The 24,567-nt window shown below is 44.0% G+C and overlaps 1 protein-coding gene across 3 annotated transcripts in view; it reads left to right on the top strand.

Moving 5' to 3' along the window:
* Positions 1-22,052, top strand: part of LOC124007513 (stress-induced-phosphoprotein 1-like) — a 63,651-nt gene extending 41,599 nt beyond the window's left edge. Inside the window, exons 1-15 of one of the 3 annotated variants that reach the window (XM_046318169.1) lie at positions 5,773-5,798; positions 5,959-6,055; positions 7,030-7,239; positions 7,343-7,484; positions 7,605-7,746; positions 7,978-8,143; positions 8,462-8,588; positions 9,166-9,268; positions 9,532-9,652; positions 9,781-9,877; positions 14,800-14,924; positions 15,087-15,123; positions 16,654-16,757; positions 20,973-21,148; positions 21,283-22,052. In XM_046318169.1, coding sequence (XP_046174125.1) covers positions 6,047-6,055; positions 7,030-7,239; positions 7,343-7,484; positions 7,605-7,746; positions 7,978-8,143; positions 8,462-8,588; positions 9,166-9,268; positions 9,532-9,652; positions 9,781-9,877; positions 14,800-14,924; positions 15,087-15,123; positions 16,654-16,757; positions 20,973-21,148; positions 21,283-21,355 — 1,632 coding nt within the window. In that variant the 5' untranslated portion in view covers positions 5,773-5,798; positions 5,959-6,046 and the 3' untranslated portion in view covers positions 21,356-22,052. Of the gene's footprint in view, positions 1-5,772; positions 5,799-5,831; positions 6,056-7,029; positions 7,240-7,342; positions 7,485-7,604; positions 7,747-7,977; positions 8,144-8,461; positions 8,589-9,165; positions 9,269-9,531; positions 9,653-9,780; positions 9,878-14,799; positions 14,925-15,086; positions 15,124-16,653; positions 16,758-20,972; positions 21,149-21,282 lie in introns of those variants that run through there. The other 2 variants (XM_046318160.1, XM_046318152.1) reach the window with 2 other exon arrangements.
* Positions 22,053-24,567: the final 2,515 nt, after the last annotated feature.

Below are 24,567 nucleotides of genomic sequence, written 5' to 3'. Positions count from 1 at the left end.
TTTTGTCCAGTTGGGAAAGGGCAGTTTTGAGTGCAATAGAGATTGTGCCATCTGTGGATCTGTTGGGAGAGTGTGCAAATTGAAGTGGGTCTAGGGTTTATGTGATGATGGTGTTGTGAGCCATGACCACCCTTTCAAAGCGCTTTGTGGCTACAGATGTGAGAGCTACAGGTCGGTAGTCATTTAGGCAGGTTACCACCACGGTCTTGGTGTGTTTGGAACATGATAGTTTGTTTGTGATGTGGACACAAAGGAACTTGACGCTCTCGACCCGTTCCACTACAGCCCCGTCGATGTGAATGTGGGTGTCTTTGCCCCTCCTTTTCCTGTAATCCACGATCGTTGAGGGAGAGGTTGTCCTGGCACCACACTGCCAGGTCTCTGACCTCCTCCCTATAGGCTGTCTCATCGTTATCTGTGATCAAGCCTACCAATGTTGTGTTGTCTACAAATGTAATGATGGTGTTGGAGTCATGCTTGGCCACGCAGTCGTGGGTGACCAGGGAGTACTGGAGGGGACTAAGCATGCACCGCTGAAGGGCCCCCGTGTTGAGGATCAGCGTGGCATGTGTTGTTGCCTACCTACCCTTACCACCTGGGGACGGCCTGTCAAGAAGTCCGGGATCCAGTTGCAGAGGGAGGTGTTTAGTCCCAGGGTACTTAGCTTAGTGATGAGCTTTGAGGGCATTATTGGTGTTGAACGCTGAGCTGTAGTCAACGAACAGCATTCTCACGTAGTTGTTCCTTTTGTCCAGGTGGGAAAGGGCAATGCGGTGTGCAATAGAGATGGCTTCATTGTGAATTGTAATGGGTCTAGAGTTTCTGGGATGATGGTGTTGATGTGAGCCATGACCAGCCTTTCAAAGCACTTCATGGCTACAGATATGTGTGCTATGGGGCGATAGTCATTTAGCCAGGTTACCTTGTTGTTGGGCACTGGGACTATGGTGGTCTGCTTGAAACATTGAAAATGTTGAAACTGTCAGTGAAGACACTTCAAATCACATTTTATTGGTCACATACAGGTTTAGCAGATGTTATTGTGGGTTTAGCGAAATGCTTGTGTTTTCTAACTCCAACTGTGCAGTAATATCTAACAAGTAATATCTAACAATTTCACAACATATACCCAATACACACAAATCTAAGTAATGGAATGGAATTAAGTATATATAAATATATGGATGAGCAATGTCAGAGCGGCATAGACAAAGATACAGTAGAATAGAATACAGTATATACATATGAGATGAGTAACACAAAATATGTAAACATTATTAAAGTGACCAGTGATTTCAAGTCTATGTATATAGGCAGCAGCCTCTAATGTGCTAGGGATGGCTATTTAACAGTCTGATGGCCTTGAGATAGAAGCTGTTTTTTGTCTCTCGGTCCCAGCTTTGATGCACCTGTACTGACCTCGCCTTCTGGATGAAAGCAGGGGGAATGGGCAGTGGCTTGAGTGGTTGTTGTCCTTGATGATCTTTCTGGACATCCTGTGACATCGGGTGCTGTAGGTGTCCTGGAGGGCAGGTAGTTTGCCCCCGGTGATGCGTTGTGTAGACCGCACCACCCTCTGGAGGTTGTGGTTGCGGGTGGTGCAGTTGCCGTATCAGGCGGTGATACAGCTCGACAGGACGCTCTCAATTGTGCATCTGTAAAGGTTTGTGAGGGTTTTAGTTGCCAAGCCACATTTCTGAGGTTGCTGTTGCGCCTTCTTCACCACACACCTGTCTGTGTGGACCATTTCAGTTGGTGAGTGATGTGTACGCCAAGGAACTTTAAGTTGTCCACCTTCTCCACTGCAGTCCCGTCGATGTGGATAGGGGAGTGCTCCAGCAGCTTTTTCGTGAAGTCCATGATCATCTCCTTTGTTTTGTTGATGTTGAGAGAGAGGTTATTTTCCTGGCACCACACTCCCAGAGCCCTCCCCTCCTCCCTGTAGGCCGTCTCGTCATTGTTGGTAATCAAGCCTACTACTGTGGTGTCGTCTGCAAACTTGATGATTAATTTGGAGGCCTGCGTGGCCACGTAATCATGGGTGAACAGGAAGTACAGGAGGGGGCTGAGCATGAACCCTTGTGGGGCCCCAGTGTTGAGTATCAGAGAAGTGGAGGTGTTGTTTCCTACCGTCCCCACCTGGGCCCAGGACCCAGTTGCACAGGGCAGGGTTCAGACCCAAGGCCTCGAGCTTAATGAGGAGTTGAGGGTACTATGGTGTTGAATGCTGAGATGTAGTCAATGAACAGCATTCTTACATAGGTATTCCTCTTGTCCAGATGGAATAGGGCAGGGTGCAGTGTGATGGCGATTGTATCGTCTGTGGATCTGTTGGGGCGGTAAGCAAATTTAAGTGGGTCTAGGGAGACAAGTAAGGTAGAGGTGATATGATCCTTGACTAGTCTCTCAAAGCACTTCATGATGACAGGAGTGCTATGGGGCAATAGTCATTTAGTTCAGTTACCTTTGCTTTCTTGGGTATAGGAACAATGGTGGCCACCTTGAAGCATGTGGGGACAGCAGGAGAAATTGAATATGTTCGTAAACACACCAGACATCTGGTCTTCGCATGCTCTGAGGATGTGGCTAGGGATGCCGTCTGGGCCGGCAGCCTTGCGAGGGTTAACACGCTTAAATGTCTTACTCACGTCAGCCATGGAGGAGAACCCACAGTCCTTGGTAGCGGGCCGTGTCGGTGGCACTGTGTTGTCCTCAAAGCGGGCAAAGAAAGTGTTTAGCTTGTCCGGAAGCAAGACGTCGGTGTCCGGGACAAGGCTGTTTTTTCTTTTGTTGTCCATGATTGTCTGTAGACCCTGCCACATACACCTGAGCCGTGTCTGAGCTGTTGAATTGAGACTCCACTTTGTCTCTATACTAACCATTTGCCTGTTTGATTGCCTTGCGGAGGGAATAACTGTTTGTACTCTGCCATATTCCCAGTCACCTTGCCATGATTAAATGCGGTGGTTCGTGCTTTCAGTTTGCACGAATTCTGCTATCTATCCACGGTTTTTGGTTAGGGTAGGTTTTAATAGTCACAATGGGTACAACATCTCCTATACACTTCCTGATAAACTCAGTCCCGTATCAGTATATTCGTCAGTATTATTATCATCAAAGGCTACCCGGAACATATCCCAGTCCTCGTTATCAAAATATTCTTGAAGTGTGGATTCCGATTGGTCAGACCAGCGTTGAATAGTACTTAGCACAGGTACTTCCTGTTTGACTTTCTGCCTATAGGAAGGGCAGAGCAAAATGGAGTTGTGGACAGATTTCCAGAAAGGCGGGTGGGGGAGGCGCGTGAGTACTACAGTCAATGTGTTGATAGAACTTCGGCAGACTTTTTCTCAAATGTGCTTTGTTAAAATCCCCAGCTACAATAAATGCCGCCTCAGGATATGTGGTTTCCAGTTTGCATGAAGTCCAGTGAAGTTCTTTAAGGGCCGTTGTATATCCCCCCTCAAGCCGATACCACACGGCTGTGACTAACCGAAGAGAATTCTCTTGGGAGATAATATGGTCAGCATAAGATTGTGTGGTATTCTAGGTCGGGTGAACAAAAGGATTTGAGTTCCTGCATGCTATCACAATAACACCATGAGTCATTAACCATGAAACATACACGCCCACCCTTCTATTTATTTCTGTTTGCGCGATGAACTGAGAACCCAACTGGCTGGTCGGACTCAGATAGTATATCCCGAAAGAGCCATGTTTCCATGAAACAGAGACTGAACATTGGCGAGTATTATACTTGGAAGCGGTGGGTAGTGTGCACGCCTCTAAGTCGGACTAGAAATCCCCTCCAAGTACCTCTCCTCCACCGGCAGTGTTTTGAGTAGGCTTCTGGAATCAGTTCAATTACCCTGGGGGTTGCAAACAAAGGATCCGATTCTAGAAAGTCTGGTGAGTTGCCAGCTATATGCACGGCAGCCCTCTGTCAGCACCATTTTCAGTCAACATGTCTCATGTTGACTGTTCCCTTGCTAGTTGGTCAGCGCAAGATCTAGGTACTCATCCTGGATATCCATCTGGCCCTGCAGCCTTGTGAATGTTGACCTGTTTATAGGTCTTATTAACATCGGCTACAGAGTGTGAGATAATACAGTCGTCCAGATCAGGTGGTGCCCTCATGCATGGTTCGTCAGAGGGCATGGCAGGATTTCTTGTAAGCGTCCGGATTAGAGTCCCACTCCTTGAAAGTGGCAGCTCTAGCCTTTAGCTCAGTGCAGATGTTGCCTGTAATCCTTGGCTTCTGGTTGGGATATGTACGTATGGTCACTGTGGGGACGACGTCGTCGATGCACTTATTGAGGAAGCAGGTGACGGATGTGGCATACTCCTCAATGCCATCGGAAGAATCCCGGAACATATTCCCAGTGGTTGGAAACGTAACAAATTGTGATACTTAAGTAAAAGTATAGATACCATAATTAATAGAAAGTCACCCAGTAAAATACTACTTGAGTAAAAGTCTAAAAGTATTTGGTTCTCAATATACTTATTATCAAATGTAAAAGTATAAATCACTTCAAATTCCTTATGTTAAGCAAACCAGATGACACCATTTATTGTTTTTAAAATTTACAGATAGCAAGGGGCACACCCAAACATAGACAAATTATGCATTTGTGTTTATTGAGCCCAGCAGATCAGAGGCTGACCACGTGTTCACTTGATAAGTGCATAAATTTTACAATTATCCTGTCTGTTAAGCATTCAAAATGTAACAAGTACTTTGGGTGTCAGGGAAAATGTATGAAGTAAAAAGTACATTATTTTCAAGAAATGTAGTGAAGTAAAATTAAAAGTGGTCAAAAAAATTAAAGTTCAGATACCCCATAAAACGACATAAGTAGTACTTTAAATGATTTACTTTACACCACTGCATATTCCAATCTGTGCTAACAAAACAGTCCTGTAGTCTGACCACTTCCGTATTGAGCGAGACACTGGTACTTCCTGCTTTAGATTGTCCTTGTAAACAGGAGTCAGGATAGAATTCTGGTCAGATTTGCCTCTGTGTGTGAAGTAAAGGTGGTCTACAGTTTTTTTCTCTCTGGTTGCACATGTGACATGCTCGTAGAAATGAGATAAAACGAATTGAAGTTTTCCTGCATCACATGTACATGCCATTCTTTATTATATACTCAGGGCTTTCTAAGAGATTTGGCTCTAAATGATTTTGTCCATTTGTTATATCAGGACAACTGACAACTTATCACACTCAACTGATGATTGATAAGAACAACCAGTGTTTAGCAATACGTTTAGATATAATTATCTAGAAATTATTAGGATATTAACCCGTTTAGGGAACATTAAAAAACACCAGAAAGCAAACGTGTGCCCTATTTCACCTCCCTCCTATCCGGCACAACTAGTGAAGAGGTTCTAGAACCCTAAATAAAATATCAATAGAAAACATCTAGTGAACAGTCGTTAATGTGATTTTTCTATTGTTATTATTTGTTTACTTTAGTTTATTTTAGTAAATACTTTAACACTTATGCACAATTGCCCCAGCGTCATCCGGGTTTGCCGGGGTAAGCCGTCATTGTAAATAAAAATGAGTTCTTAACTGACTTGCCTGGTTAAAAAAAAAAACCTACAGAGCCTTCTAGAACAAGGTAACTTGACGCTTGTTTTACTCGTCGCACTCAACGCGAACTAGCCTCTGGTTTGCTGAGATTTCCTCGATTCACTCAACTAAACCAATCACACATCGTAACGCAATATTCCAAAAATATATGGGAAAGCAATAGCGTTACAATGCATACCAGAGTGATCATAAGGTTAGTGTATGAGCACAGTTTGGTTCTCAACCTCATCTTTATAAACACTTTAATATTGATACATTTTCTAATACATAGCTACATACCATATAAATAAGACAAACCAATTAGAAGAAACTGAGACTGTTGGATTTAAACAAGTAAAAATTATCTTGCATAGAATCTGGCAACCAAGATTCATATTCTGCAGGGGGTGGAGCTCTCATCCTGTCGTCTCACAGTAGTTTCTGGAACCTCATGGTTACAACATGGAGAAAGTGAGTATCGAGAAATTGTCAATGTTATGGTCAAACTATTTTCTCTGCGAGATTTACAGTATTGTCGCACCGTTTATAACGATATTGGTGATCAATAAGGGGTGTTTAACTTATTTTGCGATTGACAAAGCAGTAGCTAGATATTTTACTATGCGGACTCAAGTGCGATTGTTAGCTAGCTAACCGGTAATGTTTCTATATTATTAGCTGGCTATACAACAGAGTTCAATTGTATCTACAATCGAATCTAATTTAGACGGCAAATATGTTTTGTCCACAGCGAGTGTCATTTACAGTGAGTATAACCAGACAGTTTACCCAGCCGATTAGATAGTTCGCTAACTAACGTTACTGATGTATGTACCTAGCTAATATAACGTTAACTAGCTAACGTAGGCCTGTTCTGTCGCTCAGGTGCGGCCACGATGACCATGCTCTGAAATTGCTATAATTTGCTAGCTAGGTAGCTCGCTAATTCAAGTTTACTAACGTTATCACGATTATATATCAAGCTAGCTAGGGTACTGGTTAGCGAGCAAGAGGACATGGCTGACAAATTAACCAGCTAGCTAACAGTTAGCGTTGCGCAGGACTACAAGACCGTCAGAAATCGCATTTACTAGCTAGCTATCAAATAGCAGTTCACCTCAGGAAATCATCTTTCAAATGTGCGTTAACCTACATGGTTTAGCTGAAACATGGCTAATGTGCATCATGGTAAAGGATAGGTTTCTGCGTTCATCGTCATGGCATATAAGTGTCAGGAACAGGTGACTGACGGGTTAAACCTTACAGCTAGTTCCTACAGACCTTGTCTGCTTTAGGAATCAGATTGTTGTTTACAGATCTCAAATAGACCCAAACTAGATTACGTTTTTTTCCACTAAGCTGACAAGTAAATAAGTACTAGACCAGGCAATATGTTTACAATTTTACTAAAGTGAATTTATCAAAGTCCCTTTTTCCACTCACAGGTGTCACAGTTGAAAGATCAGGGCAACAAGGCACTGAGTGCAGGGAAAATCGACGAGGCCATACGCTGCTACACCGAAGCATTGGCCCTCGACCCCTCAAACCACGTCCTTTTCAGCAATCGCTCTGCTGCCCATGCCAAGAATGGTAACTACGAGAGCGCTCTGGAGGACGCCTGCCAGACCATCAAGATTAAACCTGACTGGGGAAAGGTGAGACGACATCACAGCAGTTGTCCAGAGAGGGCGTTGTAGATTTGCACTTGCTGTTGTCAAAAGTGACATGCCTCCATTACCATGATCTTTGCTTGCACAGGGGTACTCGAGGAAAGCAGCAGCCCAGGAGTTCCTTGGAAGGTTTGAGGATGCTAAAGCGACTTACCAAGAGGGATTCAGACAAGAACCCACTAATCAGCAGCTCAAGGAGGGACTGCAGAACATAGAAGCCCGGCTAGCAGGTAGAAATATTTGAACGTCACACTCCCTCACATGATTATAACGAAAGCACAATGGGATCTTGTTTGCGCACCATTCTTTATTTGGCCTGTGGTGAATTTCACCTCATCTTGCCTCACCAGAAAAAAAGATGATGAACCCCTTTGCCATGCCCAACATGTTTGCGAAGCTGGAGAGTGACTCTCGAACCCATGCCCTGATGAAAGATCCAGAGTACAGAGCGCTACTGGAGCGGCTGAGGGATAAACCGTCTGAGCTTGGCTCGTGAGTGTTCCCATGGATACCACTGGTCTTGTTGCACTACATCTGTACATTTAGAAATATACTGCATACTTTGATGCAGTCCCCTTCCTAATGCAAAATTAATTCAGCACAAAGATCATGCCAGACGGTCTGACTAGTAATATGCCCCAGAACACTAAATTCATTTGTAGCTCCTATTACTTTTCTGTGATCTGAATCAAATACTCTTTGCCTCTGTCCCTCTTCCTGTAGGAAGCTCCAGGACCCGAGAGTAATGACCACCCTGTCAGTCCTACTGGGGTTAGACTTGGCAGGCATGGATGAAGACGACGAGCCCACTCCACCCCCTCCTCCCAAACCCAAAGAGACTCAGCCACCTCCTCCCAAGGAGGAAGACTTACCTGAGAACAAGAGACAGGTAAGTAGATGGACCAGGGGTATTCAACTTCTACCCTACAAGTTTCGGAGCCTGCTGCTTTTCTGGTCTACCAAATAATTAATTGCACACACCTGGTGTCCCAGGTCTAAAGCAGTCCCTGATTAGAGTAACATTTAAAAAAAAAAATCTAGTGGAACTGGCTTCGGGGTCCAGAGTTTGAGGGCTATAGACCTTCAGTCTGGGGTAAATAGTAATTCATGCATGCATCTCCTCTCTGCACACAGACTGATTTGCAGTATTTATTGCCCTCTCAGCACTTTGTCTTTTACAGCTTAAATGTCCATTCTGCTTTCACAGGCTCTGAAGGAGAAGGACCTGGGGAACGAGGCCTACAAGAAGAAAGACTTTGCTACTGCACTGAAACATTATGAAGAAGCCCTCACGCACGACCCAACCAACATGACGTATATTTCAAACCAAGCAGGTATAGAATCATCACTACACAGACCGAGACGATGGTGTGCGAGTGTATTCTAGAATCTTCTACAACTCGCTCTAGCTGCCGCCTTAGACTCAAATATGGTTTTAGGAGTGGCGTTAATATTTCATGACTTGCTGTACTTACCATTTTAACTATCCACAGTGATGCATTTCTGAAGTCTGTATAGTTAAGTCATTTTATCCATGATATAACTAATTAGCTTTGTAATTATTTGGCTTAATCAGAATTGTGATTAACTGAGTGAACATTTATACCCCTTGATCCGGGGTAAATGGATTTCCATGTGATCAAGGGCAGATAAAATTATTAAATGTTATGCTGCTTTATGTGGATCCTCAGCAAGTGATTTTGCAGAATAGTTTTCTGGTTTATACGAATAATTATTGTCAAAAGGCTAAACGGTACTCAATAACGTTCCAAGTGAGAGCTTTTCCTACCATGGCACCATCATACAGTCAATGTAATGCCATATGATTGTTTTTGTAATCTTTAAAATCAGATTGATAATGAATTAGTTGCATTGGTTTCTAAAGTGTCTCTCTTTCTGTGTCCATCCTAGCTGTGTTCTTTGAGAAGGCAGAGTATGAGAAGTGTAGGGAGCTGTGTGACAAGGCCATCGAGGTGGGCAGAGAGAACCGGGAGGACTACAGACAGATTGCCAAGTGAGTTCCTTCTCCATTCACTGAAAGTAATTATACATGCGAGTCACCCTCTAGGTTATAAACTGCTAGGTGTCTGCTGGGGACAAACAATCATGGGATGAGGGAAGATGAGGTCTCCTGAATAAGCAGCCAATTAAGTCGTATTCACCATTGCCGGGTAATGGTGGGCTCTGCTACAAACCAGGGAAATGTAAATGTCAGCATGAGTCATCCAGCTTTCCAGCAATGCTTAATGTCTCTTTATCCCCATCCTCCTCTCTCAGGGCCTTGGCTAGGATTGGCAACTCGTACTTCAAGCAGGAGAAATACAAAGAAGCAGTCCAATTTTACAACAAGAGTCTGACAGAGCATCGCACTCCTGATGTCCTTAAGAAGTGCCAGCAGGTACAGAACGTGTTGCCAGTATTGAATGAGGGTTGACGGGATGTATTGTTCTGGGGTAGATGACCAATCTGACCAATCGTTGCTCACTAGCCCCTCACTGTCTCACTATCCCGTCGTTGTGTCTGCAGGCGGAGAAGGTATTGAAGGAGCAGGAGAAGCTGGCCTACATCAACCCAGAGCAGGCCTTGGAAGAGAAGAACAAGGGCAACGAGTCCTTCCAGAAAGGTGTGTTTTGAGCTACAGTGATTGAAAGTATGCCATTCCTATTGGTGCGCTTAGTGGTATGGTTTCTCTAGTTGTCTGCATACCATTTTAGATTATCAACGAGCGGTTGTGCAGAGCTGCGAACTCTCACGCATTGGCCATGACACACGTTTGACCGTTCTCATGTCACCTCTATCGCACGCATTGGAAAGTACTGCTTTTTTATTTGTCTAATTAGTCCATTGTATATAGTGCGTTTAACTTTTCAACTGTGCTCTAAATCGTTGCATCCGTTCCTGCAATTTTATCATCCCGAGCGGATCCTCTCATTGTCCCGTCTTGCCACAGCATTGTGAACCGCTGCACATTGAATAATATGATCGGTCTAGTTCTGTAAGGGATGATTGGGATTGGACGCGCACGTTTTAAAGAAACGCCCCTCAAGATTAGAGTGGAGTTTAATGGAGAAAATAAACGTTCTGAGTTTATAAAACTGGAAAAGGGGCAGCACGGTAGCGCTGTTTTATGTACAATGTTGTCAACGAGGTTGCTGTAATTCCCGTCCCTATTGCAGAATGCAGTGTTTTGACAGCATGTACTAAAGCCTGTTTAATTCTCATTTAAATTAGTCCCCTCGTTTCAAGAATGGCTTTTAGACTGTGACAATGAAAAGGCAGCAAACAGACCTACAGTATGTTTTAGCAGGGAAGTTTGGCAGAGTGACCTGATTTGGAACTATGAAAATAATTTTGTCAAACATTGTGAACCCAAAAGTGTAAGTCTGATTTGTAGAGGGATAAATGGACAAATAATTTGGTTAGGTGTAGGGGAAGATTATTAATCTTGTCTTCAGGAGATTTATTTATACCGAACAACAACATGAAGGCAACAATTTCAGTTAAAGTTCATAAGGAAATCAGTCAATTGAAATAAATCCATTAGGCCCTAATCTATGGATTTCATATGGCTGGGAGGGGCGCAGCCAAACCCACATACTGAGGAGCTAGGCCCAGCCAGTCAGAATGACTTCATCCCCACAACAGGGCATTTTTACAAACAAATACTTGTGTCATCAGCTGTCTGGGTAGCTAAAATATAGGGTAATTATTGTTGTCAGCAAGAACACTTCCCCACACTTGTCTTATTATTCCACTACCCAATTTTGCCAGTGTAATCACATTTGAAATTGGATATGCCGACTTGCCTTGTTGGGCTTTGTTGCGCCCTCTTCAGAACTGTCTTGGTGTGTTTGGTCCATTCTAGTTTGTTGGTGATGTGGACACCAAGGAACTTGAAGCTCTCAACCAAGGTTGGGTTGAGTGATTGAGAAAGGTTGGTCTGATTGAGAAACGTATTCAAACACCCAGCACTTAGGGAAACAAAATCAGGGGTGGCCAACCCTCCTGGAGCTAGCAGGATTTTCTTGAAGCCTTAATTTAAGAGTTCAGCCAAATGACTAAGTGTTGAAGGCAGTCTATGATTTGGTTACCAACTGCCATCAACCATTTTCCTGTGCAGAGCTTCAGTGTAGTGGTATTACATTCTCCAGCAAGAAAACCAAATGTCTCTCAAAGCACGGGTTTTGAACTGACTAGCAACAACTGGGATTGAAAAGACACCCACTAAATCTGCCCAAGAAGAGGCAAACAAAAGAAAAATCCACACCAAACTTAGACAGGAGAAATGGAAGCAACAGGAGACATCAGATGAAGGATTTGTTTTTCCAGAAATCAAATAGGGAGCGCCAACTATAGGTGTTAATCCTCCACAGCTCTCAAGACTGGAGTACTGGCCAGCCACTCTTAAATATCCCCTGGGCCAGCCCAGGTGAAACACATTCCCACTAACGAGATGACAAACCAGCACAGGTGTAACACATACTGACTAACGAGGTAACACCAATTGTTGAGCTCCAAGTGCAAATGTCCAACCAAAGCCTGTAACAGTGGCAACACTGCCAGGATGTCACATACAACTTTCCACCTGAGAACGGGGATCAATTCCTGCTTCCAACCTTCCCACTTTTTCTAGCATTTGCCGGTCTCCCCCTTCTCATTACTATCTGAATATAATGTCAAACCACCTAAAAAATATATATATAGTTTATTTATCCACCAAAAATCTAAAAGTAACAAGGTTGTCAAACGTTTTTGTTCATTTAATGTTCAAAGTATTCTGAATACACCTGACCTGTGGTTAAAAATATAAACTCAGCAAAAAAGGAAGCGTCCTCTCACTGTCAACTGCATTTCTTTTCAGCAAACTTGAAGTGTAAATATTTGTATGAACATAAGATTCAACAACTGAGACAAACTTGACATGTGACCTAACATAAATGGAATAATGTGTCCCTGAACAAAGGAGGGGGCAAAGGTAACAGTCAGTATCTGGTGTGGCCACCAGCTGCATTAACTACTGTAGTGTATCTCCTCGTGGACTGCACCAGATTTGCCAGTTCTTGCTCTGAGATGTTACCCCTCTCTTCCACCAAGGCACCTGCAAATTCCTGGATATTTCTGGTGGGAATGGCCCTAGCCCTCACCCTCCGATCCAACAGGTCCCAGACGTGCTCAATGGGATTGAGATCGATTTCTGGGCTCTTCACTGGACATGGCAGAACACTGACATTCCTGTCTTCCAGGAAATCACGCACAGAACGAGCAATATGGCTGGTGGCATTGTCATGCTGGGGGGGGTCATGTCAGGATGAGCCTGCAGGAAAGGTAACACATGAGGGAGGGGGATGTCTTCCCTGTAACACACAGCGTTGAGATTGCCTGCAATGACAACAAGCTCAGTCCGATGATTCTTTGATGCACCGCCCCAAACCATGATTGACCCTCCACCTCCAAATCGATCCCGCTCCAGAGTACAGGCCTCGGTGTAACGATAAACGCGCATCCGACCATCACCCCTGATGAGACAAAACCGCGACTCATCAGTGAAGAGCACTTTGTGCCAGTCCTGTCTGGTCCAGCGGTGGGTTTGTGCCTACAGGTGACATTGTTGCCAGTGATGTCTGGTGAGGACCTGCCTTACAACAGACCTACAAGCCCTCAGTCCAGCCTCTCTCAGCCTATTGTGGACAGTCTCAGCACTGATGGAGGGATTGTGCGTTCCTGGTGTAACTCGGGCAGTTGTTCTTGCCATCCTGTACTTGTCCCGAAGGTGTGCTGTTCGGATGTACCGATCTTGTGCAGGTGTTGTTACACGTGGTCTGCCACTGCAAGGACAATCAGCTGTCCGCCCTGTCTCCCTGTAGCGCTGTCTTATGCGTCTCACAGTACGGACATTGCAATTTATTGCCCTGGCCACATCTGCAGTTGAACAAGCATGGGAAACAGTGTTTAAACCCTTTACAATGAAGATCTGTGGTTATTTGATGAAGTTTAAGTGGAAAACCACACTACAGGCTGATCCAACTTTGATGTAATGTCCTTAAAACAAGTCAAAATGAGGCTCAGTAGTGTGTGTGTGTGGTGTGTGTGTGTGTGTGGCCTCCACGTGCCTGTATGACCTCCCTACAACGCCTGGGCATGCTCCTGATGAGGTGACGGATGGTCTCCTGAGGGATCTCCTCCCAGACCTGGACTAAAGCATCTGCCAACTCCTGGAGAGTCTGTGGTGCAACGTGGCATTGGTGGTTGGAGCGAGACATGATGTGCTCAATTGGATTCAGGTCTGGGGAATGGGCGGGCCAGTCCATAGCATCAATGCCTTCCTCTTGCAGGAACTGCTGACACACTCCAGCCACATGAGGTCCAGCATTGTCTTGCTTTAGGAGGAACCCAGGGCCAACCGCACCAGCATATGGTCTCACCCCCCCCCCCAGAGAAATGCCACACCATGACTGACCCACCGCCAAACCGGTCATGCTGGAGGATGTTGCAGGCAGCAGAATGTTCTCCACGGCGTCTCCAGACTCTGTCACGTGCTCAGTGTGAACCTGCTTTCATCTGTGAAGAGCACAGGGTGCCAGTGGCGAATTTGCCAATCTTGGTGTTCTCTGGCAAATCCCACCTGTGGACGTCGGGCCCTCATACCACCCTCATGGAGTCTGTTTCTGACCGTTTGAACAGACACATGCACATTTGTGGCCTGCTGGAGGTAATTTTGCAGGGCTCTGGCAGTGGTCCTTCTGCTCCTCCTTGCACAAAGGCGGAGGTAGCGGTCCTGCTGCTGGGTTGTTGCCCTCCTACGGCCTCCTCCACGTCTCCTGATGTCTGAGGCCTGTCTCCTGGTAGCGCCTCCATGCTCTGGACACTACGCTGACAGACACAGCAAACCTTCTTGCCACAGCTCGCATTGATGTGCCATCCTGGATGAGCTGCACTACCTGAGCCACTTGTGTGGGTTGTAGACTCCGTCTCATGCTACCACTAGAGTGAAAGCACCGCCAGCATTCAAAAGTGACCAGAACATCAGCCAGGAAGCAAAGGAACTGAGAAGTGGTCTATTGTCACCACCTGCAGAAACACTCCTTTATAATTTCCACCTATTGTCTATTCCATTTGCACAACAGCATGTGAAATTTATTGTCAGTGTTGCTTCCTAAGTGGACAGTTTGATTTCACAGAAGTGTGATTGACTTGGAGTTACATTGTGCTGTTTAAGTGTTCCCTTTATTTTTTTGAGCAGTGTGTGTGTATATGTATGTGTGTGTATGTGTATGTATGTATATATATATATATATATATTAATTAATTACACCCTGGTCATGGGCCTAAGCCATGTCAAAATATATAGAATTGCAGGAAATTTGCTTTAACACAGTAAAATATTCTGGTCTTGGGGTTGTGCCAGGGGGTAATGAAATTCGCATAGCAAATCTCACTCCGAACTTTCTTCAAATGTTGGCAGCCCTGAGTTGTGCGTGTGATCCAAAGATTCCCTGGGAGTGTGAGGATATCTGACATGATGCGTTTATCCTCTCTGTTCTACAGGAGACTATCCTTCAGCCATGAGACATTACTCAGAGGCCATCAAGAGGAACCCCAATGACGCCAAGCTCTTCAGTAACAGAGCTGCCTGCTACACGAAGCTGCTGGAGTTCCAGCTTGCCCTGAAGGTACAGCACACTTCACTACAGTCGTGCCATGCATTTATGAGCTTCATCCTCGCCATTACTCATTTATAAACACCAGCTTGATTATCGTATTATATGTTATATCCACTAGTACTTCATCAATCAAAAAGGACTGACTGATATTTCCTTTCTCCTATCTTTTAGGATTGCGAGGACTGTATCAAACTTGACCCTGCCTTCAGTATGTATTGAGCTTTGAAACTGCTTTATATTTGTGTTAAAGATGTTATTAAGGTTTTGTCGACTTTATGCCAGTAGTTTTGAAAGTACCACTCAAGACTCGAAAAGAGTCTCTGAAAATTGTGAATTTTGTGTAACACGTCGTGGCTCTCGAGCCCTGCTGGGGTGTGCACAATGAGATGTTTTGGGCCCACCCCACAACCTCATTGGACAATACTCGGCAACTTAAATTTTTTTTTTTAAACATTTTATTTGACCCTTTTTTTCCTCCCCGATTTTCGTGGTATCCAATTGTTTTAGTAGCTACTATCTTGTCTCATCGCTACAACTCCCGTACGGTTGAAAGTCATGCGTCCTCCGATACACAACCCAACCAAGCCCACCGCTTCTTAACACAGCGCGTCACCAACCCGGAAGCCAGCCGCACCAATGTGTCAGAGGAAACACAGTGCACCTGGCAACCTTGGCTAGCGTGCACTGCGCCCAGCCCGCCACAGGAGTCGCTGGTGCACGATGAGACAAGGATATCCCTACCGGCCAAGCCCTCCCAAACCCAGACGACGCTAGGCCAATTGTGCGTCGCCCCACGGACCTCTCAATGTGATAATGTAATTTTGTAGGCTACATTGGAAAAGTTATAGGCTACTTCTATGTTTGCATCAAATACCCTACTCTCTGCAAGTCCGGTAGCCTATATATTGTAGATAAGCCTTAGACTACATGATGGACAACTGGAGTAATCGATAGCTGCAGTGTGTTTTGGACTACCATTGGATACCATTGGATAGCCGTTTGGTGTTAATAAACTCACAAAGGACAAATGCAATTATTGATTTGGGTTATTGACATTACAGGAAGGTAGGCCACAATGTTATAATCTATAAAGGGGGGGAAAACACTTCTATAGCCAATGCTTGTATGGCGCGAATAAAAATGTGTGTTGCGAACGGGTTCTCTAAATGGATGGAAGTAAGCAAAATCCTTAGCACCCAAATTCATCAAGACACGTCAGTGATACCATTTAGGAAGCAAGATTGTGACCACAATGCTTCTGATCGGGTTGAAATGATCTTCTAATGTATTTGCGGCTGAAATGCCAACTCATCTGTAGCCTGCATATTTGCTGGTCCAAAAAGCATATTTTTTTGAGTGGGCTACTTTGTTTCCGGATCCATGCATTGAAAGATAAGTGACGTTAACTGTCAAGGTCTACTATATCTAACTGTTCATTTGTGATGCGTTCAACTTTGGATGCCTTCATATAGTTAAATTAATTTATTCTCGCTTTGAGTTGATTTCAAACCTTGATAATACCTCCCTTTTTTTCCCTCTTTTACTTTGCACATACAGGTCCCATAGCTTTTCTAAATACTGGCCTGTTTACATTTTGCTCTTACTTGATTTTGGGCGTCAGGACACTGAAAGCAATAGGCTGTGTCTTGAGTACTTGACTGCTGACGTGCAGTTGTTTTGAACTGCATCGAACGGGGGCCATTTAAAAGCATAGACCTCTTAACTTCTCTCTCCACAGTAAAGGGATACACACGGAAGGCAGCAGCTTTGGAGGCCATGAAAGATTTCACTAAAGCGATGGTTGCCTACGAGAAGGCTCTGGAGCTTGACTCTACCTCCAAGGTACAGTATGACAGATTTATATTGGTACACTAGCAGGATCTCCTTTACTCTATTTGAACAAACATAACGCAACGGTAAATCTAATAGGTCTGGGGGGGGGGGGTGTAAGTATAATATTTTAGTAGTTTTCACAGCCAGTTATTATGAGCACAATCGCTGTTGGTGGTGCTGCGAAAGAGCTGGGTTCTGATGAATAAAGAAGTTGTAGGTGTGACGAGGGCTTGGCCACTCACTGGCCAATCAAGGTGTTCCATGGCTTAATACTGCATGTGCTCGTCTCAAGTTCTGTAGATTATTGACGGGCTTTATGTTGTCATCAATTTCAAATCGGCTGCGGGCACGGAATTTTCTCGTCCTAATCCACTGTGGACTGATATGACAGTTTATTTAATAGCATAGGCTACAGTAACAAGTAATTTAAAATAAAAAACATCCAGTGTTGGGATCCCTACTGGCTGTAAGCGAACAAGTAATGTGCGTTTGGAGCAATACTAGTGGCTGTATCCAAGGCTCAGCCAATCGTTCACATAACAACAGAATGCAGAGCAGCACCCGACTGAAGAAAGAAGAGACGACTAATTTACTTGTTGCAGCATAAGTGCGCGCTAACTCACTTTTGTATATCACGCTGGTCTGTACACTTGACCTTCATTTTAGTGCCCCAAAAACGTAATTCTTCCAGATCAACTGTAATATCAATACCATTGTAAAGCACAATTTCTCCCCTTTCCAACAAAATCAATGACGAGACCTTCATGATGCCCATCCCTACATGATTCAAGAAGGCAATGAGCTCCGTCGGGTCTTTTTAAAAATGGCGGGTGGGAAAGCTAAACCTAATGCGTGATAGTGAGAAGGAGAGATGTCGTGTGGGAAAATGGCCTTTTTTCACTTGATCTGTCCAACTTATCACCTTATCGTCTCTAAAATGTAAATAAAACACTATAAAGAGTTTATATAATGTGTCGTTACATATCTATTTTAAGGTTTGTGTCGAATTTGGAGCAGTGCTAAAGTGATCTTCAGAAGTAAACAGCGGCTTTTGAGAGTCATGATAGCTTGCACTGATGACACAAATGACTAGGTATCCCACCTTACCCTGTCTCTTTCTTGTTTTTAAATGGTGAGAGAAGTGCTACACCTGGTGGACAGAGGCTGTAAGCAGAATTAGTTGCTTTTTGCGTGCTGTATGTTACGATGTAACGTACAGCGTCAGTTTACACTATAGAGCCATTACCATGTCAGTCAACGTTTGAATAGAAACCTTGTTCACACCCCAGATTTTGATGTCAACACAGTCGCTACAGTCCCATTCGTTTTCTTTTGCAGCCTCGTTTGAACGTCGCGTTTGCGCACATTTGTACGGAATGGGGTTAGTGTACGTTACGTCATGAGCTGTAACTGAAAAACAACTGGCATTTGGAAAGTTTGAGGTGAGGGAGAAAGTATGGTGGAACAAGTATTAGCATTGTTAAGTATCTTGCTAGCTGGATTGAATTATCCGTTAGCTAGCCAGAGTAATGTTGAGCAACATTCGCCAATTTAACGGATCAAATAATTGAGTTTATGGTGTGAAATTAGCTTGCTAATAAAGTCAGATGGCTCAGATGAGCTAACATTAGAACCTAACCAATTCGCTATAGTATTAACTGGTATACGACTCCTTGCAGGTCCTCGAGTTCTAACTCGTTAGTTGCTTACTGGACCCTGGCAATCTGTGTGAAACTAGCTAACGAACTAACCCACTACCTGTTAAGGGGTAGCCCCCCCCTATTTTTTTCTCCAATTTTCGCCTAAAATTACATACCCAAATCTAACTGCATGTAGCTCAGGCCCTGAAGCAAGGATATGCATATTATTGGTTCCATTTGAAAGGAAGCACTTTGAAGTTTGTGGAAATGTGAATGGAATGTAGGAGAATATAACACAATAGATCTGGTACCACCATCTTTGAAATGCAACAAAGATCCCTATTCTAACCATCACTCTGGTTGTAATTCCAATGGTGTCTACAAGATGACAGCAGTGTATGTGCAAGGTTTCAGACGGATAACTTGAAGTATGAGCGAACTACATGACATTTAGTGTGAAGTCACCCAGGTACATTTGGGCAAATCGTGAAGGAGACATTTGCATTCATATAAAACAATTCTGCAAGAATATCGTCAAATCTGTAAACTTGGACTTTGATTTGGCTTTTCCAGTATTAGTAGCCATATTATAAGTTCAACTTTTGCAAAACAACCAGTTTTCATAACTCTGAATATTCTTATAATTTTAGTCCAAAAGGAAAAGGCATGCTGTCGCACATGGTTAGCAGCTCCATTTTCCAGATACTCCCGTAAAGCCCAGCTCATTGGCTATCTATATCGCATTGTTTGACCCCGATTGGAGCTTATTTGACGAAGTTAGTCGATCAAGTGAAGACCGCCCTCGTCATCGGCGTGCCATGAAGGCATCGCTCTCTGACCAAATGTGATGTCCTATAGGATATACTACACCCCCGAATGATATAGTGAAGTCTGGTTACATTCTAGGATCTCTGAGGAATACATACGAATGTGATTTGACTGGTTGAAACAACGTTTAGGTTTAGATTTTCCTTCCTTTCTTTGCAAATTGAACGAGTGGAAATACAAAATCGATCGTGCATGCTATATGGACCTTTTTTAGGACATGAGAAATTATTTTATCTAACAAAACGACACTTCGTGTTATCTCTGGGACCCTTTGGATGATAAATCAGAGCAAGATTTCAGAATATAAGTACACATTTCACCTTCAGAGGTGAATTTATCAAACCTATCACGGTGGGAAAAGTGTTTTGATGTTCGGAGCTCTCCTCAAACGATAGCATGCCATTTTTTTTTCGCAGTAAAAGCTTCTGTAAATTGTACAGTGCAGTTATATTAACAAGAACTTAAGCTTTCAGCAGATATAAGACACTTATGTAAGACACTTAAATGTTTTCCATCAACAGTATGTGGTTAAGCTGGATGCCACTAGAGTTGAAAAGAACACCACACACTTCCCTCTTTCCCTCTTCTTCAATACAGTGGATAAAAGGGGTATGCCAGGTGTACTCTCTGCCTGAAAGAGATCTATTATGCTGACAAAGGGTATCATGCTCTGCTGGGACATTGCACAGTAGAACAGATGTCCACAGGCAGAAAGTGTATAATGTGCAGCGTAGCCCAAAGACATAGTTTTTGTTGTGTTGAACTTGACCGTAACACGTGGGGGGGGGGGGGGGATTATAATTTTGTAAATCTCTGACCTTTATTTTTGCACACATGCAGCCTTGTGCACTTGATCAATGTCTACTATAGTGGCCACTATAATAGAGCAAAAATAGAATGCCTGTTTCATTCTATTCTACTTTAAAATGTTTTTCTCCCAAGTGCAATATTTAGATGTGTGTGTGTGGTCACAAGCGTTCTATTATAAAGGCTGTCATGACTAACTGCAATAATGTATTGGTTTTTTTCTCAAGACTTGAGTGTCATTTGCAGTAAAGTCTAGGAAACAAATAACATCGGGTTGTTTTCTTTGCATTTTTTTAGCTGTGAGTTGGGTTCACATTAACCACTTTTTAATTTACACAATAGACTGATCATGTAGATCATATTCTTTGTTTAATTAGTTAGTGTCACTTTTTTGGCCCCTCAGCAGTTTACATCCCTGTCTATTCCATGTGCGCCACGGCTGGATAGGCTGCGCTTCTGTTGTCAAAATCCATGCGTTACCTCAAAGACCAGCTTTCGGTTGGTCTTAAATACCCCCACCAGTGCATGCTGAAATTGGTACTTTGGCGCATGATTTTTAAGGACACGCCGTAGATATTTCCACCTCAGCGCAAGCGAGCTCATTATAAAACAAGTAAAAACAAATCCTGGCACTAGGGTTTGAAATTAGGAGTGCTGGCTTTCTGGTTGAAAATTGCAAACCATCGTGCGTTTGACAATTACGCCGACAGTAGAGCCCTAGAAATATCTATTAAATATGACTCCATGGCTTTTAGTTCTTCTACCTTTTTGTTTGTTTGTTGTTGGTGTCACTGACCAAGCTGAGGCTAACAGCTGAGGCTAACAGCTGAGGCTAACAGCTGAGGCTAACAGCTGAGGCTAACAGCTGAGGCTAACAGCTGAGGCTAACAGCTGAGGCTAACAGCTGAGGCTAACAGCTGAACTATCTGGCTCTCCATTCTGGGTGCAGGAGGCCACAGAGGGCATTCAGCGCTGCCTGATGAGCCAGCACGTGAGGAACGACGACAGTCCAGAGGATGTGAAGAGGAGGGCCATGGCTGACCCGGAAGTGCAGCAGATCATGAGTGACCCAGCCATGCGCATGATCCTGGAGCAGATGCAGAAAGATCCACAGGCACTCAGCGAGTAAGCGGGCCAGCTCTATGCATCATCACACGCACATGTACACACTCACTACACAGTATACAGCACATGCACCATAATCACACACTAATTGGCTTTTTAAAATTGGTTTTCCCTCCCTTATTTCTCCCTCTCAGTCACCTTAAGAATCCAGGCATTGCTCAGAAGATCCAGAAACTGATAGATGTGGGACTTATAGCCATCCGGTGATGAGTAAGGAGAGAACAGGCCCAGACCCATGAAGAACAGCAAGACTACAGTGGATCAAGATTCCGTTCCCTACAGTTATAACAACACCCCCCTCTCCCTCCCACCCTCAAAATTATACTGTACGCCATCTTCCCGAAACTTCAACCAACAAAGGGTTTCATTTTTTACTTTGTCCATCTTATGGCCTTTAATGAAATTGTACTTAATCTATTCCTCATCAGAGAACTTTCTGAAATAAATAATTGAATTAGGAAAAGGTATCAAAGCCCTGTTGAAGTAGCTGAAGACAAGGCTAGAGCTTTGTTTGGTACGATGATACTGCAGCTAATAACAAAAATACTTCAGCTAAATAACTTATGCTCTATTTTGTAGTCTCTGTTGGGTGTTCGAACAATGTCACGGTGCAATATGACTGCTTCGTTTTTCACTTCCTATGCGTATTTAAAACTGCTGGTTCCTGCTTGGATCAGATAGCCAGTCAATATCTATGTAGGGCGCCTGACTGATGACCCCCCCCCCCCAGGATATCTTTCATAACTTGAGGTCAATGTAGTTTTGCTACCGGTGTACAGAGACGGGCTTACAATCTCACATTACTGTGCTTTCCAGATCTTTAGAATTAAATGTTGTTCGGTCTTGTAAGTACTGATCTTGGGATCAGGTGTTCAAACTGGATTAAAGGTGATTGAACGTTGAATCTCTTCTCCCTTCATTAAACCCCTTTGACTGACAATACAGAGCTGGGAAAAGTAGCCTCTAGTTGGGTGTTTTGTATAAAAGCTCTTCTACTTCACATGGTGCACAAAATGGCTGCCAGCCAACAACCGCAGGACACCGTTTCCTGAAGGTCTGCGATGTCATACCCATAGATGTTTTGTCTTGTTTCAAAGAGTAATGGGGGGAGGATTGTGTTTAAAATATATGTACTGTTCCCTTCAAGCTTCCAAACTGGGAAAAACCTTCAAGCATGTTCCACTTTTGCTAATCAGTATGGCTTTTCGTACTGCTTGGTTTAAAAAAAAGTTACTGTTCTTTCTAAATGTACGGGACAGTGATTCCCTAATGCCCTGAAAACAAACCTTGCATCTCATGATTAACCTGTAATTGACCACTAGAGGGTCTTCCTCAGGAGTGTCTAAACTCCACCGACCCATTAACAGACTTTTTTTTTTTTTTTTTTTTTTCTCCAGTAGTTTTGCAAGTAGTGCTCTAGTCAAAAACGTGTCCCTGAACATTGTGTGCTACGTCGTCCATTTCGTATGATATGTTACGTCCTGCATAAAAAATGTTACAATTTCCAATTCGTACAATATTTTAAATGTTTAAGCGCTTAAGATCCTGGATTGCATCTTTAACCATCCATTTTTTTTTCTCCAATTTTTATTGTAGAATATATATTTTTTAGATGGCAATTAATCAAGTTGTTCTTATATCTATCCCAATACCAATATGTGTTTACACATATGGAAAATGATTATTGCATGTTTGTCTAAACAGTAGTTGCTCAGCAACAGTATCTGATAACTCCCCCTTTAAAACAACCACCTACAGCCCTGATGGTATGTGAAAGAGGAACAGTCCTCTATCTCTTGACATTTTACACAGGATATGACCGCAGCCACTAAGACCGAGAGGGAGATAGACAGGAGGAAGTGAACGAGATATTTCACAAGCTGCAATGACCACCCAACAGTGGTAGAGACTGAGGGCACCTGGTGTTTGACTCTAAATAACATTTGGTTTGGGACTACAACTAGGTAAGGGAACAACAATGTCCTCCCGGGGCAGAGACTATAGAGATACTCTATGAAAATGGAGACAGACAGGGTGATGAGACACAGGCCAGTAATAGAATTGCCCAAACTGAATAGTGGCTTACTGGTGTAACGTTTTATGATAATCAAATTTATTTATATAGCCCTTCGTACATCAGCTGATGCCTCAAAGTGCTGTACAGAAACCCAGCCTAAAACTCCAAACAGCAAGCAATGCAGGTGTAGAAGCACGGTGGCTAGGAAAAACTCCCTAGAAAGGCCAAAACCTAGGAAGAAACCTAGAGAGGAACCAGGCTATGTGGGGTGGCCAGTACTCTGCTGGGTGGAGATTATAACAGAACATGGCCAAGATGTTCAAATGTTCATAAATGACCAGCATGGTCCAATAATAAGGCAGAACAGTTGAAACTGGAGCAGCAGCACGGCCAGGTGGACTGGGGACAGCAAGGAGTCATGTCAGGTAGTCCTGAGGCATGGTCCTAGGGCTCAGGTCCTCCGAGAGAAAGAGAGAACACACTTTAATTCACACAGGACACCGAATAGGACAGGAGAAGTACTCCAGATATAACAAACTGACCCTAGCCTCCCGACACAAACTACTGCAGCATAAATACTGGAGGCTGAGACAGGAGGGGTCAGGAGACACTGTGGCCCCATCCGAGGACACCCCCAGACAGGGCCAAACAGGAAGGATATAACCCCACCCGCTTTGCCAAAGCACAGCCCCCACTTAAATGGCCCCCGCTTAAATTCACACAGGACACCGAATAGGACAGGAGAGGGATATCTTCAACCACCAACTTACCATCCTGTGACAAGGCTGAGTATAGCCCACAAAGATCTCCGCCACGGCACAACCCAAGGTGGGGGGGGGACAGGATGATCACATCAGTGACTCAACCCACTCAGGTGACGCACCCCTCCCAGGGACGGTATGAGAGAGCCCCAGTAAGCCAGTGACTCAGCCCCTGTAATAGGGTTAGAGGCAAAGAATCCCAGGGGAAAGAGGGGAACCGGCCAGGCAGAGACAGCAAGGGCGGTTCGTTGCTCCAGAGCCTTTCCGTTTACCTTCCCACTCCTGGGCCAGACTACACTCAATCTTATGACCCACTGAAGAAATGAGTCTTATATTAAAGGTTGAGACCGAGTTTGAGTCTCTGACATGGGTAGGCAGACCGTTCCATAAAAATGGAGCTCTATAGGAGAAAGCCCTCCCTCCAGCTGTTTGCTTAGAAATTCTAGGGACAATTAGGAGGCCTGCGTCTTGTGACCGTAGCGTACGTGTAGGTATGTACGGCAGGACCAAATCAGAGAGATAGGTAGGAGCAAGCCCATGTAATGCTTTGTAGGTTAGCAGTAAAACCTTGAAATCAGCCCTTGCTTTGACAGGAAGCCAGTGTAGGGAGGCTAGCACTGGAGTAATATGATCAAAGTTCT

The sequence above is a fragment of the Oncorhynchus gorbuscha genome, linkage group LG02 (assembly GCF_021184085.1).
Source record: "Oncorhynchus gorbuscha isolate QuinsamMale2020 ecotype Even-year linkage group LG02, OgorEven_v1.0, whole genome shotgun sequence".
Lineage (NCBI taxonomy): Eukaryota > Metazoa > Chordata > Actinopteri > Salmoniformes > Salmonidae > Oncorhynchus > Oncorhynchus gorbuscha.
The sequence above is the reverse complement of the archived record's forward strand: the minus strand, read 5'-3'. Positions and strand labels throughout refer to the sequence as shown.